This window comes from Salvelinus alpinus, chromosome 20, assembly GCF_045679555.1.
Source record: "Salvelinus alpinus chromosome 20, SLU_Salpinus.1, whole genome shotgun sequence".
Taxonomy (NCBI): domain Eukaryota; kingdom Metazoa; phylum Chordata; class Actinopteri; order Salmoniformes; family Salmonidae; genus Salvelinus; species Salvelinus alpinus.
In genome coordinates, this window is record NC_092105.1 from 47,122,317 (window position 1) to 47,138,786 (window position 16,470).

Below are 16,470 nucleotides of genomic sequence, written 5' to 3' on the forward strand. Positions count from 1 at the left end.
TCTCACTTCAGAAATCACGGCACGGTCACAGTGAACACCAATAAAAAAAAAAGAGAAAAAAAATCTAGCATATTCATAGAAAACATATGCTAATTTCTACTAGTTTTACCACAAAGGTTCATCTATATAAATCTGGTCACAATTCACATTTGGAATGAGGCAGAGTACGTACGTTTCAAAGCACTAAAACTGCACCACGTTGACATACTATCGTTTAGTACACACAAAGCACCCGCACTAAAGTCTCACATACTTATGCACACACATACAAACAAACAGGTACATTCACAGTGCAGGTGACACAGGGGTGTCGTCGGGGAGAGTGTGTCGTATACGCGTGTGTGTTTGTGCTGGAGTGGGTTTGGTCTCTTTAAAATTGAAGCTAGCTAAGACGGACAAAGGTGTTTAATTCATAGCCTGTCTTGTTGAGCTTAAAAAGGTGTTAACACTGTACAAGAACCAAGCTGCCTTTACCTTGACAGAACACCATTGTGGCTTTGTCAAATAATTTAACATACACCAACATAACCTGTTCCATTCCATGTAACCATTCTGTATTTGAAATCTGTTCTGTCTTGCAAATGAAAGTGACAGCTACAAGCAAGAGTTATGCTCACTACTGTTGCACTCAGATGACCAGATTAGTCACTTGTCAGGGATGCTGGTCTACGTCACAATCTTATGCCCTATACTAGGGAAGTGTCTTGATTGACAGGCAGATAGGAGAGTGAATGCGTGGAGGGGGAGGGGCAAATCGGCAGAAAGGCACTAGCTGCTTTGTCCAAGGGATGCCAACAGAGTTGGGGTCAAGGGGTGCTGGTGAGCATCAAAAGTACACGTACAAACACACAGACACTATTGGTTAATTCTTACAAAACAATTGTCAAAGAAACACCACTAACACAACCCACTGTGTTGTACATTGGAGTGGCGCTATGGCTGATAGGGTTTTTACGCAAACACACCCACCTTGAATTAGCAAACAGTAGAGGGTGAAACAGTCGGAAGGCACCATCTCTGGTGCCTCCATGTATCGGTGGCAATAGGGCTCCTTCATCTGATCCTGAAGATCTACAACCCTGTGCTTTCATTACTACAATGAGGGTAATACACATTTATACATGCATTTGCCTTGTGGAGACCAAGCCGATGTCAGTTTGTCAACTGTATTTCCATGCAGGAGCTATATGTGTCTTTAGAAAGTCCAGTTTGGAAAAATGTGAGGTAACTGATTAAGGCAAATACCAAGTGCTGATGTTTTCCAAGTAAGTAACGACTTTTCTAGTAAATAATAGGGGCCGTGGCCTCGAAACGACATCGATAAAAAAGCCAAAGATCCCTTTAAAGCTAGCTCTTCAAGCGGAGGACATTTTGTTAAATCAGAAATAGACAGCAGCTTGTAACAACATATCAAAGTCACATGATAGGCCTGTTTGCAAGGTAATATCAGATCTAATATACTCTAGTATGGATAACATCAACCGGGACTCCGTCCATAGAGATGCACAGAATAACTGCTCAAGGAGTTATGTTACGACATAGATACAATGTCAAGTTGTCCCCCTAACTGATCTGATGTGGAATAGCATCCAACTCCATATAACCTTCCTATAACATTGCACAACTAAATTAAGCTATGGTGCGCAGGGTCATCCATTCCTCATGATATCCTAGGTAGTCAGGACCCGGTCACTTTAGATTGAGACTAACCAATAACATTCATAGCTATGGCCACATACTGCATAATAAATGACCATACTTGGCTAAGAACAGGTTATGTAGTTAGGAGCTCGACTTTCAAAAACGCAGGATGATAGCAACATAAGAGAGCAGCTGAAGAAGATTTGAGGGTGTGATAGAGTTTAAGCCGACTCTTCCTTGTAAAAACCTTTCAAATCTTTACACTGTCAAAAGCATGACGGAACATGTCCTGTGCAGTTACAATAGCTAGCCAAGCAAGCGAGTTAGCCACGGTCTTGCGTACAGTACAGCTAGCTGCGTGACATCGTTGTAACTAAGGTTGCAAAAGGGAGGGAATGTTACCGGTAACTTTCAAAATTGACCAGTAAACTACCAGACTTTTGAAAAGTTTAAGGATGTTAATCATTTTCATAGCATGTAAAATATATTTTTTTAAATCGTATTTTATAAAAATGGTAACTTACAGGTAGTTTTGCAACTCTAATTGCAACACTTGACTGCTTATGACATCTTACTAATGACAGAGTAAAAGTAGCTAGCTTCATGAGTGTGTTCAATCAAAGTTACCAATAAGACAGGCCAAGACGTTTAGGGCCAATAAACAGAATCCAATAAACACGAGACAAATCCCCCTCATACTCGCTATTACCACAATTATACTGTACTAAAACAGGTTAAATTACAGTTGTATGAAAAAACGAGAGCCATATCCTGTTGAGAACCACAAGTGTCAGGCGTGACATTTGTTATGAAGGAGTAACCGCGTCATGCTCCTTGAAGACAGAGCCATATATATACAGAGTAAGGCAAAACTTGGTTAAGACTGGGACTTCCGACGGTAGCCATGTTCGCACCAAAAGCTTGGAACACTTGGAGAAAACACGGCGGACAGTTTCGCAAACTATGTATGTCTATGGCTCTGCTGTAGGGTCGCCATCGTCGCCCCCCTTCAGGGCCTGAAAGGGGAGCGCGATCCCAGGCCAGACTAGCTTTGACCAGTTTGGGGACCTGACCCGGATCTGTGAGTCTGCCGAGTGATAGGCACAGCGCGGGTACCAGCAGAACTCAGAAGAGACAGGAAACAGCCAGCGGAACTAGGGCTGCGGACACAAAGTAGTTTACGCGGTATAGATGGAGTGGGGAGAAAGTCACCATGGCAACGGAGAGAGGCAACAGCAGGCGGGATGTGATAGGCAGGGTTTTACTGAAACACAAGAGCGTAAAACACAAGTTAAAACACACACACACACACACCTGGGTGAAAGGACAGGAGTGAAGACAGACATGAAAGATGTGTGCGCATGTCAGACAGACAGAGCAGTATAATACAAGCACCTGTAGCTGAGAGTGAGTGTGTTACAGTTGATGAGCAGCAGAGAGGCGATGAAGAGAGGCACGGAGTGGGGCCAGCAAGGATCAGGATCCAAACAAGCAACAGAATATCTGCAAAGAGAAAAGGCAATTAAAGGAAGGGGGAAAATCACAGTTCTACACATGGACACACACACACGGTAGAGTTAGGGAAGTAGAGGGTAGACAAGGTAAGGGCTAGACACACATACTCTAGTACCTGAGGTTGCGGGTCCAGTGGATCAGTGATGGGGCACAGAGCATGACTGGTAGAGTGAGGAGAGCAGAAAGGCTAATGTGCAGCTGCAGGTCATCTCTCACATCCTGCAGTACTGAGTCCGACAGCAGGGGGGCGCCGTTACATTCTTTAGGTTTGCTGTCCAGGGAATCACTGTTCCCGGTGCCTTTCTCTTTTTCCCCGGTGCCTTTCTCTTTTTCCCCGGTGCCTTTCTCTTTTTCCCCGGTGCCTTTCTCTTTTTCCCCGGTGCCTTTCTCTTTTTCCCCGGTGCCTTTCTCTTTTTCCCCGGTGCCTTTCTCTTTTTCCCCGGTGCCTTTCTCTTCGTTTCCAGTTCCGTTGTCTTTGTCGGATTGTTTCTCGGGCGCCTGGAAGGATAGTTGTGATTATAATCAATATATGAATATTTTAGAGAGGTAATTTCAGAGTGGGCAATAATTCGGACTCTTACCAGGTTCAGCATATGACTCAGAGATCTCTCTGTCATCTGTAGCCTCAGAACCTGGACAGAAACATAGGCATACATCAGTAAACCACCGGAAAACTAACAAGTTCAATGAGTAAGTATTTAACTGGGCCCCTAGACTCACTCGGTAGAGATGCAACAGGAAGGTGGCTGTGATTGACAGGGCTCCACAGGAAGCCCATCCTAACACACTCAGACACAGGATGAGGAGCAGCTGAGTCCGCCTACACAGGGTGCCGCAGTCCCGAGACACAGAGGGCCTGAAAGCAGACACCCACACACACACACAGACTCAACTAATTCCAATTCCATGTAGTTCAATCTAATGCATGAGGGGAGCGGGCATTCATTACCTGTGAAGCGGGGCCAATAGCAACGAAAGCAGCCTTAGAAAGAGGCGGAGCAGCACGCTGCCCCAGAAGGCCATGGCTGCTCCCAAAACATACAGCAGGGGGGACAGGAGGCGTGGCCAGTCTTCGTTTAGGGGCAACCCCTCCTGTGTCGTACCATCTGGGGAGGTGGCGGGGAGAGCATCTAACGGCGGGAGATGAAGAGTGGACCAACCATCCTGGAACCAGCTATACCTGGATACAAATAGAGGGATGAAGGAGGATAGAGGGACTTTGTATGGTGTGGTTTCATGTAATACGAGTGGTCTTTCACAGTGTGTCTGTGTGCATTTGTGTGTGTGCACACCACAGGAGGTTGGTGGCAGCTCAATTGGGGAGGACGGGAACATGTTAATGGCTGGAGCGAAATCGGTGGAACAGTATCAACAACATCAAACACATGGTTTCCATGTGTTTGATGCCATTCCATTCGCGCCGTCCAGCCATTATTATGAGCCGTCCTCCCCTCAGCAGCCTCCACTGTTGCACACACATGCATGCTTGATGGAATAGTCGGTCTACCTGAGCAGCAGATGCAGCAGGTAGACGGGAAGGTCCACCTTGTGGGGCTGCAGGGATCTGGCCACGGCATGGCTCATCTGTAGGGGGCGCCCCGTCCTCACGACAGAGGACATCTGCCCCCCACAGGCCAGTAGGAGCGCTACAGCCACGTACACCGGCAACACGGGCCCACAGAATCTCAGCACCTGGAAGGACAGCAGGGTAGAAAATTCGTTAGCTAATTAGTCATATTGGTGTGTTTGAATTAAGCTAACTAGCCTCCATTTCACACGGGGCTAAATTACCCAGGACTACTACAACGCTCATAACTCTGTATGTAAGGGTGAGAGCTGAGCACAACAGAGTGTAGAGGTCTTACCTGTCCAAGCACTCTGGGAAATGATGTTCTCACAGATACCTGGAGGGACAGATGAGAAAAATTCAGCCAGTCTTAGAGAAAAAGGGAAGTTTAATAAAGTTTTTTAAATTAAAAACCAAATGTGATTCAGCTCGAAGCCTGTATCATGGTTTAATGCCTCACATTAAATGGGCAATACCATGTTGAGATAAAGAAAATCAAAAGTATCCCATTTAATTCTGTGGGCAGTACCTTATAGTGGCAGTTGGGAGCAGTGTGAAGCTGCAACAGCACACCAGTGGAGTTGTCAGGACGACTTGTGTGGAGCATTCCTGATATCTCTGTTACAGAGGGAATACTGAGAGAGATGCAGGGATAGACCAAATAAATAACAGTTTTCCATTGGGTTACTGGTAAATACAGTAGATTTAAAAATAGCCAAATGTCATCTGATTGGTGGACAGACAAACAGATGGACGGACAAGTGGTAAGATCTTGCCTGGACGTGGTAACGGAGTCCTCCCTAAACCATGGCACCTTCATTATGTAGACATTGGGCAGTCTGTCTGTACATAGAGACAAGGACATTCAATCCAACATTACTGGTAGTTTTGCATTTTGACCCATTACCAAAATCACAAATTAAAGATTATTAAGAGCAGCTGTCAACCAAACTCACACAAACATCAGTTGACAAAAATGTGCTGCTGCAAAACTGTAGACATCTGCTTACCTGTTTTGGTTACTTTGCAGTGGCTTACGACTGAGATTCTGAAAGCCTGATAGACCTGAGGATACAGTGGTCAGAAAGTATAAAGACCCAAATACCTTTGCCTTGTTTCGCCAGTACTCTATGTAAGATGTTCAACCTCCTGATAGAATGTACTGACTGCTAGTAGTGGATCATTACTTGACCAAACTTATTATAGAAATATACAATTCGGATGAACTTACCTGATGAAAGTGCTGCAGCTCAATGGTGTGCCGAAGTCCGGTGGAGTTGAGAGTGACGTCACTAACACTCATGCCTGAACGAGCGAGGACCCACAGAGTTCAACCATAGGGAGCCAGTGTTGCCCACCGAATGAGAAACGTCAACAAATTCAGTACACCTAACAAACTAGCTCTTGCAAAATAAACGGAGCAAAATACAGATTTTCAGACAATCCAGACTGCAAATATAATTGTTCCTACAGGGAGGAACTAGAGAAAAGGAGGACTAACCGAAGGAGAGAACGTGTGGTACTGGCAGAGAGACGGTCTGAGACTCCTGTCTCTGCCACTCACACTCCACTGTGAACTGTGGGACACAGAGTAGAAAAGATACACACATGAAGGGTACTATAAGAGTTTCTCTACTCCTCATGTATAAATATGGAATGGCGCTACCACTGAGGTAAATGTAGTTTATTTGCTTATATTGTCACTACACCTTATGGAAAATAGTGTTTCTCTACTACATAAGTGCTATCGAAATCTAAAGTTGTTTTTAAGAATGAGTGCTTTGGGTTATAAAAAAAAAATGAGTGCACACAGTGTACCTGTCTACCGTTGAGGTTGGAGGCGACCACAATGAGGTGAGAGACAGACGACAGCTCACGGAGGCTCAAAGTCAGAACCTGTGGTAAGAGGGACAGACAGAGACCAGTGAAGCGACAGTTCTGAAGATGTATTTTGATCTACACTAAATTATTTTATACACTTATTCATTTTTGGTCAACACGGTTTGAGTGCCGTGTCAAGTCGTGTCACAATTGACTTAAAAGTGCATTTCACAACACAAGAAACAGAGAAATGAAAAACAGAGACACAGCAGACAGTACATTGACACAAAAAACATGACTGACTTCAAATAACTGACTGACCCCTGATATTTAGTGATGGTGTAAATATGGGAAGCTAATGCTCACCTTGTAAGCTGGGAGAAGTTCTGTTCCAAAAGACAGATCCACTGCCTGCACACTGGGGAAAGAACGAGTACAGTCAGAGACACCAGTGAAGGGAGAAAAGAAGAAGAGAAGGAGCATGGAGAGAGAGAGAGAGAGAGCGAGAGAGAGAGAGAGAGAGAGAGAATGGTCCGTCAGATGTCAGAAAGAGCAAGCAGTACGCTGAAGCAGAGATAAAGGCGAATGAACGAGGAGAAAGAGAGCGACAAATGGAAAGAGTGTCTGACATGGTCAGTCAGTACTCACCACTAGGGATGTGACAAATGGAGAAAAATAATCTAAACGTTTCAAAAGACATTTGATCAGTTTTCCGTTAAAACGATAAGAAATATTCATAGAATTACATGTGAATTCACAATGCAGCTGCGCTGCTGCCAACAACGGTTTGTGTCCCTTTCAGATGTTTAAGCATGGAACTTTTACTACCGTTAGTGTACCTCAATTCCACCTCGCAAAGTTTGCATTTCCTTCCCATTTAACTTAGCTGGTGTTGCTTGCCTTTCTCTGCCATAATGGTGGGAGAGCCGACCCAAAATACTTGATTCCTCGGCTCCTTGCCCGTCAACTCCCATTTCTGAGTATCAAGATTCAGTATTTTTGGAACGGAGGAGACTGATTATTTTCTGTACTTTCGAGAAAACAACACTCGCGTCTTTCATAGCGAGCTAGCGAGGGACGAAGAGAGAGCGGATGGGCACAGTATAGGCAGGTCGGCCACCGGGCAGAACAAGAGTCAGAGACGTGCACAAGGCCTATCTATCGGCAATCAAAAGCTGTATCTCGCAGTGGAATGCTGTATCTTAAATTCTTGGCTTGCAATGTCTCACAACTTCAGTAAAGCAGGGACTATCATCAATGAATAGGCTAGGACATTCTACAACAGAGTTCCAGAGTGGCGCAGCGTTCTAAGGCACTGCATCTCAGTGCTAGAGGTGTCACTACATAGTCCCATAGGGCGGCGCACAATTGGCCCAGCGTTGTCCGGGTTAGGGTTTGGCCGGGCTAGGCCGTCATGGTAAATAAGAATTTGTTCTTGATCGACTTGCCTAGTTAAATAAAGGTTCAATAAAAATAAATAAAAACAGACTGAAGACACACTCATATCATTAGCGAAAAGCAAGAGCAGGCAAGCCGGCGCGAGGGAAAGAGAAGGCGGCAGGCAGAAATATGCAGTGTCTCGTCACGCAAATTCACCAAAGTAGCCTAAAGTTTGCCTTTTGCTCTCTGGTTTTATTTAAATTACACAGCTTACCCCAGGCCTTTATAGCCTAACGTCTAGTTGGGCTATAACACAGAAGATAAAGTTTTGTGATGACTGCACTGTGATTTTTATTTTGTGGGGGGGCCGGGAACAAAAAAAAAAATGTTCTTCAACGTTAAGGATCCCAACTTATCCACACCCCTACTCACCACATGGATCCGTTCATCTGTGTACAACCGTAAACCCAGCTCGTCATTTCCTGTTGGAGAGACTACAAACATTGGCTCGGTAGTCTCACAAAATGCAGTCTTCTGCTTGTAAGCTTCACCTTATACTATGTTCTCAACTTGCAGACTTACTCACTTCATTAGTCTTTACATATCAAACATCTCTTAGAAATGGTGGCAGAAGTGGGAGTCATAACCAGTGGGAAGCACCAGCGTTATCACAAGAGCATATATGGTATATTGGTTTGAATTCCATTAAAGCCGCTCTGGATAAGAGCGTCTGCTAAATGACTTAAATGTAAATGTAAAGCAGCAGAGCTGCCATATCAGTCTCACCAGGTTGTTGCTGCGACAGTAGAAGTGACTGTAGGCTCTCCTGCGACTGGAGAGGGCAAACAGGAAATACTTGGCTTGTCCTTCCTGCAGAGAGCAAAGAAACAATAACTGCAAGCCATATTTTCAGAAGACATGGATCTGCTCCTTCTGGGTCTAGAAGCGCAATTTAGCCTACTGGAAAACTAAGTGGCGCAATAAATCACATTAATTACACCTACCTACTTATTTTAGGTCTGTGAAGACCAAAGTGATAGGAGCTATGTGAAGGGTCTATGGACCAAAATGGACCTCGGCCCTGGTGGTAACGGTGTAGGCTTACTTTGGGAGCACTGTACGCCAGACGGAGTGTGTTCACCTCGCTCCACGTTTTAGGAGACCCTGGAGAATGTGAGAAATAGGAGAGTGGTCACACACCCGGTAATACATATGTTCTGTAAAGGACACACAGCCTAAAAAGTGACATGCAGTCACACCGTTCGGCTCTGCTACAAAACACACTATAGCACTGTAACCCACTGACCTGAGAGGGAAACGGGCGTCTCGAGCTGCTCACCCAGCACACGTACAGGGTGTCTGATAAAATGATGGTGCAGAATGGCCATTCTCCTCTCTGGATCGTCTGAAAACTGGTTAAAAAAAAAAAAGACGTCAATACACAGTACTTAGCAACTTCAAATGGACAGACAGAGTGTTCCAATTTTCTTTCCTTCATGGCCACTTAAGAGTTGAAAAGACTGGGCAAGATTCGAGACTAATTATTTCTCCCATCAAACTCTTCTCAGATCAATTAGGGAAGTAAGCGACACACTAAGATGAAGTGAGCCACAATCCTGGTGTACATCTAGTCTGCATAGGCTTTATCTTGGTCTCCTTTCCTTCATCTGCTATAACCACGTGTCCACCCAGTTATGTGAGTAAAGTCATACCGCAATAGAAAAATATAATACTAGAAAAAAAAATAGGACGTTTCGGTAACATTTTAGAAATGCAGACATCCTTTGTTTCGTTCGACATGGTGGGAGAAATTGTGGTGGGAGAAATGGTGGTGGAAACACCTTCACGTGCAAATACAGATATAATAACCATCATATCGAAGTGAACGTGGAGTCACGCAATGATATGGTGTGTGGTCCTTCCATTAAGACTCGGGAAACCATGCAGTTTATTAGACTAAAGATGAAATAAGTTACGATGAACTTCACAGGGTGATGAAAGTGCACGGAGATGACTTTAATGCTCCTTTCCAATAAATATCGCGGGTCTTATTTTGGTGACATGATGATCGATGCTTGACTGCGGTTTGACAAATAAAAATGTATCCATAATAATCTCATCATGTGGACTAGACTACCCGCACTTTATATGCAAGCTGTTGTTGTCTAGAGCGCACGTGCCAAGACAAAAGTAGGCACATTTGCTATTTAACAGTTTGTTACAAAACTATCGGTAGAGTTGAAAAAGAAATGGAAACACATTGAACTTTTGGTTTTTATTCAGTACATGAAAACTTAAGGGGGAAAAAAATCATTTTTGTGCAATACTTAATTACGCTTTTTAGTTTTTACGCTTTTTATTACGCTTTTTAGTTTTTAAAATCTTTTTGGTAGAGAAAACATGAATATTTGAATGAAAATGTGTCACCAATTGGATTGAAACCTAGCTACTGACGCAAAATAACTGGATAGTTGGAAGCAAATTCCCAAATGGCATCCAAAATGTTGCCTATCCTGTCTTTTTGAGATCAGTCAAGGAGGCCCAGCCTGGTTTCCAGTCTAGTGAGCCAGTGTGATACTCACCTGTCCCGTTTCAGGTTCAATGAGGTCAAAGAATGCCCGCACAGTGGCCAGAACCAGCTCTTTGCACCTGGAAAACAAACAAAATAAGCAAATGACTTGCATATTTATGTAAGAGGGTCTGGAGATTACATCAAGCAAGCTCTAAATTGAATTCCTCTACTTACCAAACAATGGACAGGTGGTCCGTGGACACCCAGGTCCTAGGAACAGCAGTAACCTTCATAAAAGAAAAACAGAAAAGTATATTAACACTATCAGTGTTAATTGAATGCAAGGCTGAAGGACTTGGGGCAGTCTAAATTAATCTGGGCTTTCTGAATGAAACGTACATTAAGCATAAAAAAACTGACCGACCAGGTGAAAGTTATGATCCCTTATGTCACTTGTTAAATCCATTTCAAATCCCTGTAGCTGAAGGGGAGGAGACAGGTTAAAGAATGACTTTTAAGCCTAGATTGTGTATGTGTGCCACTCAGAGGGTGAGTGGGAAAGACAAGAACTGCCACGCTGCTGGGTTTTTCACACGCTCAACAGTTTTCCGTGTGTATCAAGAACGGTCCAATACCCAAAGGACATCCAGCCAACTTGATACAGCTGTGGGAAGCATTGGAGTGAACATGGGCCAGCATCCCTGTGGAACGCTTTCGACACCTTGTAGAGTCGATGCCCAGGTGAATTGATGCTACAAGGGGTGGGTTGCAACTTAATATTAGGAAGGTCTTCCTAATGTTTAGTATACTCAGTGTATGTTGTTTTTTGGCATGTGGCTAACTAATGGTGCGGCAGGTAGCCTAGCGCTTAGGGGCGCTGAACTGCAGCTCACCCATTGCTTCCAGCGTCTTGGGGGGTGTGTGTGTGTGTGTCTCGGGTTGGGAGCAAAAAAATACAAATTTCTGTTCTCAGTAAGTTAATAGACAATAAAGCATATCTTATTTTATCAATGTAAAGCTTTTGAGCGGACGATTTTGTCTCAAGTGATAGAATAGTTACAAAGCTTACAGCAGTTCACGAGGATCGACTTGACCGAAACGTCAACAAAATAAATGTGCAGACAAAACATGTAAAACGCACATGCAGCAGTAACTTTGACTTTGTTGAGTCTTACCACCAGAGACAGCTTGCTTGGGTCGTCCTGGGGGCAGGGCAGGGCCGTGAGGCCGGAGCGCACCTGGTAGTCACGGTAACCACCCCCCACGGAGAGAACTGTCACGTTGCGCAGGTCTTCCGCTCGACCAACCCAGCGCTGTCTCACAGCAGAGTAGAACTCTACACACACAGAGCAGAAAGGAGAGAATACAGACAGATCACAGTGCTGGGGGTTACTATACTTTGTAAGCCCTAGTGTGTGTGTGTTCCATACCCAGTAGGTGTGCGTCGAGGGACAGCACGGGGGCCTGGTGAGGGGAGGCCTGGGTGATGATGAGGCTGACAAGGCGAGGGCTGAAGCGGGGCAGGGTGAAGAGGGCTCGGGCCACCACTCCCCCCATGGAGTGACCCACCAACACCACACTATGAGGGGGGGCTTCATGGTCCTGCGGAGAAAGAGGTAGGTGTGGGGTTTGGTTTATCAGCCGAACGCCCAATCCCAAATTGATCCTTAGCCCCTAGGCACTTGTGTTTATCTGAGAGGATTGGATAGTATAAGCAACATGGCAAAAACTCCACCTGCCCTCTCAGACAAGTGCCTAGGGGGGTAGGGGTTGATTTGGGCTTGGGTGTAAATCAGCTGTTAGCCATTTTTAGTTAGCATTTATATATATCTGATGTTTTTGAGAGAGCTCATAGAATATTTTCTTATATAATATACTTTGTAGAGGCGCAGGATGGCCTTGATGCTCTCGTGTAGGAAGTGGGTCTGCCGGCGCAGGCTGCCTCCATACAGGGCCACAAGCTCCTCGTTGAAGTCGATGGTGAACACGTTGAGGTGGACCCCTCCTTCCAGGGCCTCAGCCTTCCTCAGAGCCACCGAACCAAGGGAGCGAGCTGGTGAGAGGACATAAGAGGTCATAGACCGATTAGAAAGCGGTGAGAAGATTAACACTTAAGGATAAGATAAAACAATACAATAACCTGAAGTTGGGCAAGGGAGGAGACGTAGGTCAGCGCTATGCAGTTACAGCCCTCGAACGATGTTCGGCTGGAACAAATGAATAGCTTGACTATTCATAGGGGTGTGTAACTAGTGTCACTAAATTATCATTGTAGAACGGACATAATTGCCATGTACACCAGATAGGGCCAACCTTAATCCTACAGAACACCATGTGCGTGTCATAACTTAGGTAGCTAGCTAGGTAGGTAGCCATCTAGTCTCGCGAGATAGCTAAGTTAGCTAAACAACTACAGGTAGCCAAATCTATGACTAAACATAGAAGAAGTTTAACAATCGGAGATCTATTGTAAACAGCAAGCTAAAATGTTACAACCAGCCACTTAAAGCTAGGTTTACCAGCAAACGTTACCACATGACTGGAGCTGGCTAGCTAGTTAGTCTGGCACCTGCTAACTTGTTTGCAAACGTGTAACATTAGCAAATAATTATTAAATTTTTTTACTAGCTAGCTATGTAACATAATTGACAAAGGTTGACATTGGTTATGATATGACCATGGATGCGTTTCAATCTCACAAAATTATAGGCATGACGCAAGATTGGAATCCTAACAGATGTAAATAACAATTGGCTATCCAGCTAGCTAGCTAAGAGGCGAAACAATAATACAACACTTTACTGTTGTAAATCTCAAACTGAATCTGGTTTTACTATAAATATATTTGCCTAAGTATGCCTGATAGTATCTAGCTACAGCCATGTCTGTCTGCCTACCTAGGCACATTTTTACAGTCTGGTCACTGTGCAAAGGTTGAGGGTTATGCCATATTTCTTTCTATTAGGCTAGATATTGTTCTAAATGTAATATCTCTGCCTGTGCACATGTTCAACTACTCTACCCTAATGTTGATGTTATGCTGGCACAGTTTAACTGTCGTTCAAACTGTACAATAGAGTATAATTCATTATATTTGTTTGTCTTATAGACAATACCATGTGGTGCCTGGGCTTCTTCCTGGAGTGAATTCTAGATACAGAAAAATAATTCCTTTGCCTGTGTGTGTCATTGTAGCAGAACTGTTTCCCTCTCGGTGGATTGGACATTATGCTGTATTTCAAGCAGAAGATGACTCAAGAGAATGGCAGTTTGGTAATGACCACTCCCACAGCTGTACAAGTATTCCCTGAACTTTACGACACTGATCACTCTTTTTTCTTACTGCATGTTTCTTTGTGAATGTCAATTTCATCATGACCACCTCTCCCATCATCTGCTGATGTAGGAGTAAATGAGATGTATAGGACAGCACATAGATGTATAAAATGGCTGAACATTAAAAATAGATCACAGTAATGAAAGGGAGACACATGGTCTGCTGACCTGACACTAATGAAAGGGAGAGAACACATGGTCTGCTGACCTGACACTAATGATAAAGAGATTCATAGTCAGCTGCTTCTAAACAGAGGTTTATAGGACAGAATCTGCTGATTCCAATAAAGGCAAACAAAACAAAGAGTACATTGACACATTATGCTGACACACTAAAGATAGAGGGATCCATAGTCAGCTGCTTCTAAAAAGAAGGCCTATAAGGCAGAATCTGCTGATTCCAATGGGGGCAAAGTGCATTGACACATTGATGAAAGGAAGAGACACAGAATCTGCTGACACACTAGGATGGAGGGTCCGGCCACCATTGTAGTCTAGCTGAGAGCAGATGTGGGCGTTATTGGGCGTGAACAAGCGGGAAGCTTGAACTAGAGGATAGTGGTGGCGAATGACTTGAGAAGGGAGACTTCATTTGCATAAGGGATGGACATAGTGCTATGTGTGTATAAATATAGGAGCTAAGGCTCTGGGAAATTGGGGAGGTGTGTGTGTGTTCCGCGGGGTGTGTTCCGCGGGGACATGCCAGTGGGCTGTACAGTTGTAATAAAGAGCATGATTGAATTTACAAGTTCTGATAAGCGTTGTATTTGAAATGATTTTCCACGACATATTTGGCGAGCTAGCCAGGAGCTGATAGGGACTGGGACGTTCTTGGCTGATGATGGGTTCTTTGGACAATCTGACAAACAAGGGTGGCCGCCCAACTAGACGGTAAGCAAGTTCTTACAATAGTTGAAATGTTTGTGTAAGATTGCTTCAGAGATACTGTCTCAGCGAGAGGAGCGCCACGTAAGTCTCTCTTTAAAATTTCCTAAAATGAAACCAGTAAATACAAAATAACTTTTAAATTCAATGAATTTGCATGTATGTGTAATTTGGGGAATTGTATTAAATATAAATGTATGCGCATGTATAGAGACTGAGTGAATAGGTGCTGTGAACTTTGCTTGTGTTAGATGTAGAGTGAGCATGCATGCGCTCGTTCAGATCAGACCGTTCGAATGTGTAGCTTAAATGATGCGGTTGTTTGCGCATCTGGCTGAGATGGTTGGCTATAATGTGGGACAGCCCATACGGTCAAAACAGAAAATGTAGGTAGAAAATCCTGTGATACCTCTTCAATAAAATTAGTAGAAGGAATGCTTGGACAGGTTACTTATGAATAACGGCTCTAGAGATAACAGAGAACTGCATAAATAAGTAGTTAGGAAGCCGCGATACCGCTCTTTAAAAAAGGAACATTTTTAAAAAGGTCTGCTTGGGTGGGATATTCACGTCGCGGCAGAAGGGTCTGTTGGTGAATGTTTAGTAGTTAAATAAATATTTCATGGTTAACGCTTTGAAAGAAGGACTGAACGGGTGAAATATTTAGAAGGCAGGAAGAACGTTAGCCCGATTGTGCGGCGTTCAACTGCAAAAGTAGCTTATACGGTCAAAGCATAAATCAGTAGGTTGTAGGAAAACGTTGGCCCGATTGTGCGGCGTTCAACTGCAAAAGTAACTTATACGGTCAAAACATAAATCAGTAGTTAAATAAATATTCATAGTTTCCGCTCTGAAAGGAGGACTGTACGGGTGAAATATGTAGGTGCAGGAAAACGTTGGCCCGATTGTGCGGCGTTCAAATGCAAAAGAAATCCTGCGAATAAAAAACCGCTCTGTCTAGCTAACAAGGTTTTGAAATTCAGTAGGTCACGCCACAATACTACTCTAATAATAGAAGAAAAGATCAGTATTGGGGGGTTGAATAGGATATGAAGACAAGCTGATCCGATTAGACAGTAGTCTCGTCATATTGTAGAAATCTTAGCAGTCTAGGCTTATGTAGGAGGAAGTGAATTAAGTCAATAAAGAAAGACTGAGTTGTTTTGAGGTAAAAACAAAGGGATTGCATGAACGGATGAAACATAAAAGGATGAATGATAATGTTGTAAGAAATGAGTAGATCTGTGTAGAGATAGAACATTAGGAAGTAAGATTAGGAAAATAGTGTGTGTGTGTCTGTGACTAACTGCTGGTAGGAAGAGGCATGCGCAAGCCTCTCTGACAGTTAACTGAGTGTAATTTGAGAAGGAGAGTGCATTTAACTCTCACAGGGAAGAGGAACGAAATTAAGGAACATCGAAGTAAAATAAGTTATAATCAAGGATAAAAACACTGATGTGATAAAGTAATAAGCGACCATAGTAGAATACTAAAAAAGGTGTTAAAATAAATAACCATAAAGATAATAAAAGAGGTTTAAACCAAATAGTATAAAAACGGATAGAACAGTGTGTAACAAAACAGAAAGTAGAATCGTCGATAAATTGAAATTGTACTATAAAGTTAAAAATGAATCTAGGTTAGTTAAGATAAATAGTGAAATTCAGGACAGATTATGGATTCACGAACGGTGTAACAAAGGAAGAGGAAAAAACAGGCCATCGATCACTCTGTACCCACAGAGACTGCAGTCTAAAAATAGCCTGAAGGACAGAGACCAGAATATGAGAGGTTTGTTTCACTAAAACCGTGA

The 16,470-nt window shown here is 43.6% G+C and overlaps 1 protein-coding gene across 2 annotated transcripts in view; it reads right to left on the reverse strand.

Moving 5' to 3' along the window:
- Positions 1 to 2,616: 2,616 nt before the first annotated feature.
- Positions 2,617 to 16,470, reverse strand: part of pgap1 (post-GPI attachment to proteins inositol deacylase 1) — a 34,033-nt gene continuing 20,179 nt past the window's right edge. The window contains exons 3-26 of one of the 2 annotated variants that reach the window (XM_071356047.1): positions 12,314 to 12,489; positions 11,867 to 12,038; positions 11,612 to 11,772; positions 10,671 to 10,723; positions 10,507 to 10,573; positions 9,231 to 9,336; positions 9,030 to 9,088; positions 8,711 to 8,794; positions 8,357 to 8,406; positions 6,911 to 6,962; positions 6,542 to 6,619; positions 6,225 to 6,300; positions 5,955 to 6,028; positions 5,734 to 5,788; positions 5,500 to 5,566; positions 5,253 to 5,358; positions 5,022 to 5,060; positions 4,664 to 4,848; positions 4,106 to 4,336; positions 3,877 to 4,012; positions 3,738 to 3,788; positions 3,272 to 3,654; positions 3,037 to 3,144; positions 2,617 to 2,905 (exon numbers count right to left, since the gene is read on the reverse strand). In XM_071356047.1, coding sequence (XP_071212148.1) covers positions 2,767 to 2,905; positions 3,037 to 3,144; positions 3,272 to 3,654; positions 3,738 to 3,788; positions 3,877 to 4,012; positions 4,106 to 4,336; positions 4,664 to 4,848; positions 5,022 to 5,060; positions 5,253 to 5,358; positions 5,500 to 5,566; positions 5,734 to 5,788; positions 5,955 to 6,028; positions 6,225 to 6,300; positions 6,542 to 6,619; positions 6,911 to 6,962; positions 8,357 to 8,406; positions 8,711 to 8,794; positions 9,030 to 9,088; positions 9,231 to 9,336; positions 10,507 to 10,573; positions 10,671 to 10,723; positions 11,612 to 11,772; positions 11,867 to 12,038; positions 12,314 to 12,489 — 2,708 coding nt within the window. In that variant the 3' untranslated portion in view covers positions 2,617 to 2,766. Of the gene's footprint in view, positions 2,906 to 3,036; positions 3,145 to 3,271; positions 3,655 to 3,737; positions 3,789 to 3,876; positions 4,013 to 4,105; positions 4,337 to 4,663; positions 4,849 to 5,021; positions 5,061 to 5,252; positions 5,359 to 5,499; positions 5,567 to 5,733; positions 5,789 to 5,954; positions 6,029 to 6,224; positions 6,301 to 6,541; positions 6,620 to 6,910; positions 6,963 to 8,356; positions 8,419 to 8,710; positions 8,795 to 9,029; positions 9,089 to 9,230; positions 9,337 to 10,506; positions 10,574 to 10,670; positions 10,724 to 11,611; positions 11,773 to 11,866; positions 12,039 to 12,313; positions 12,490 to 16,470 lie in introns of both variants that reach the window. The other variant, XM_071356046.1, reaches the window with a different exon arrangement.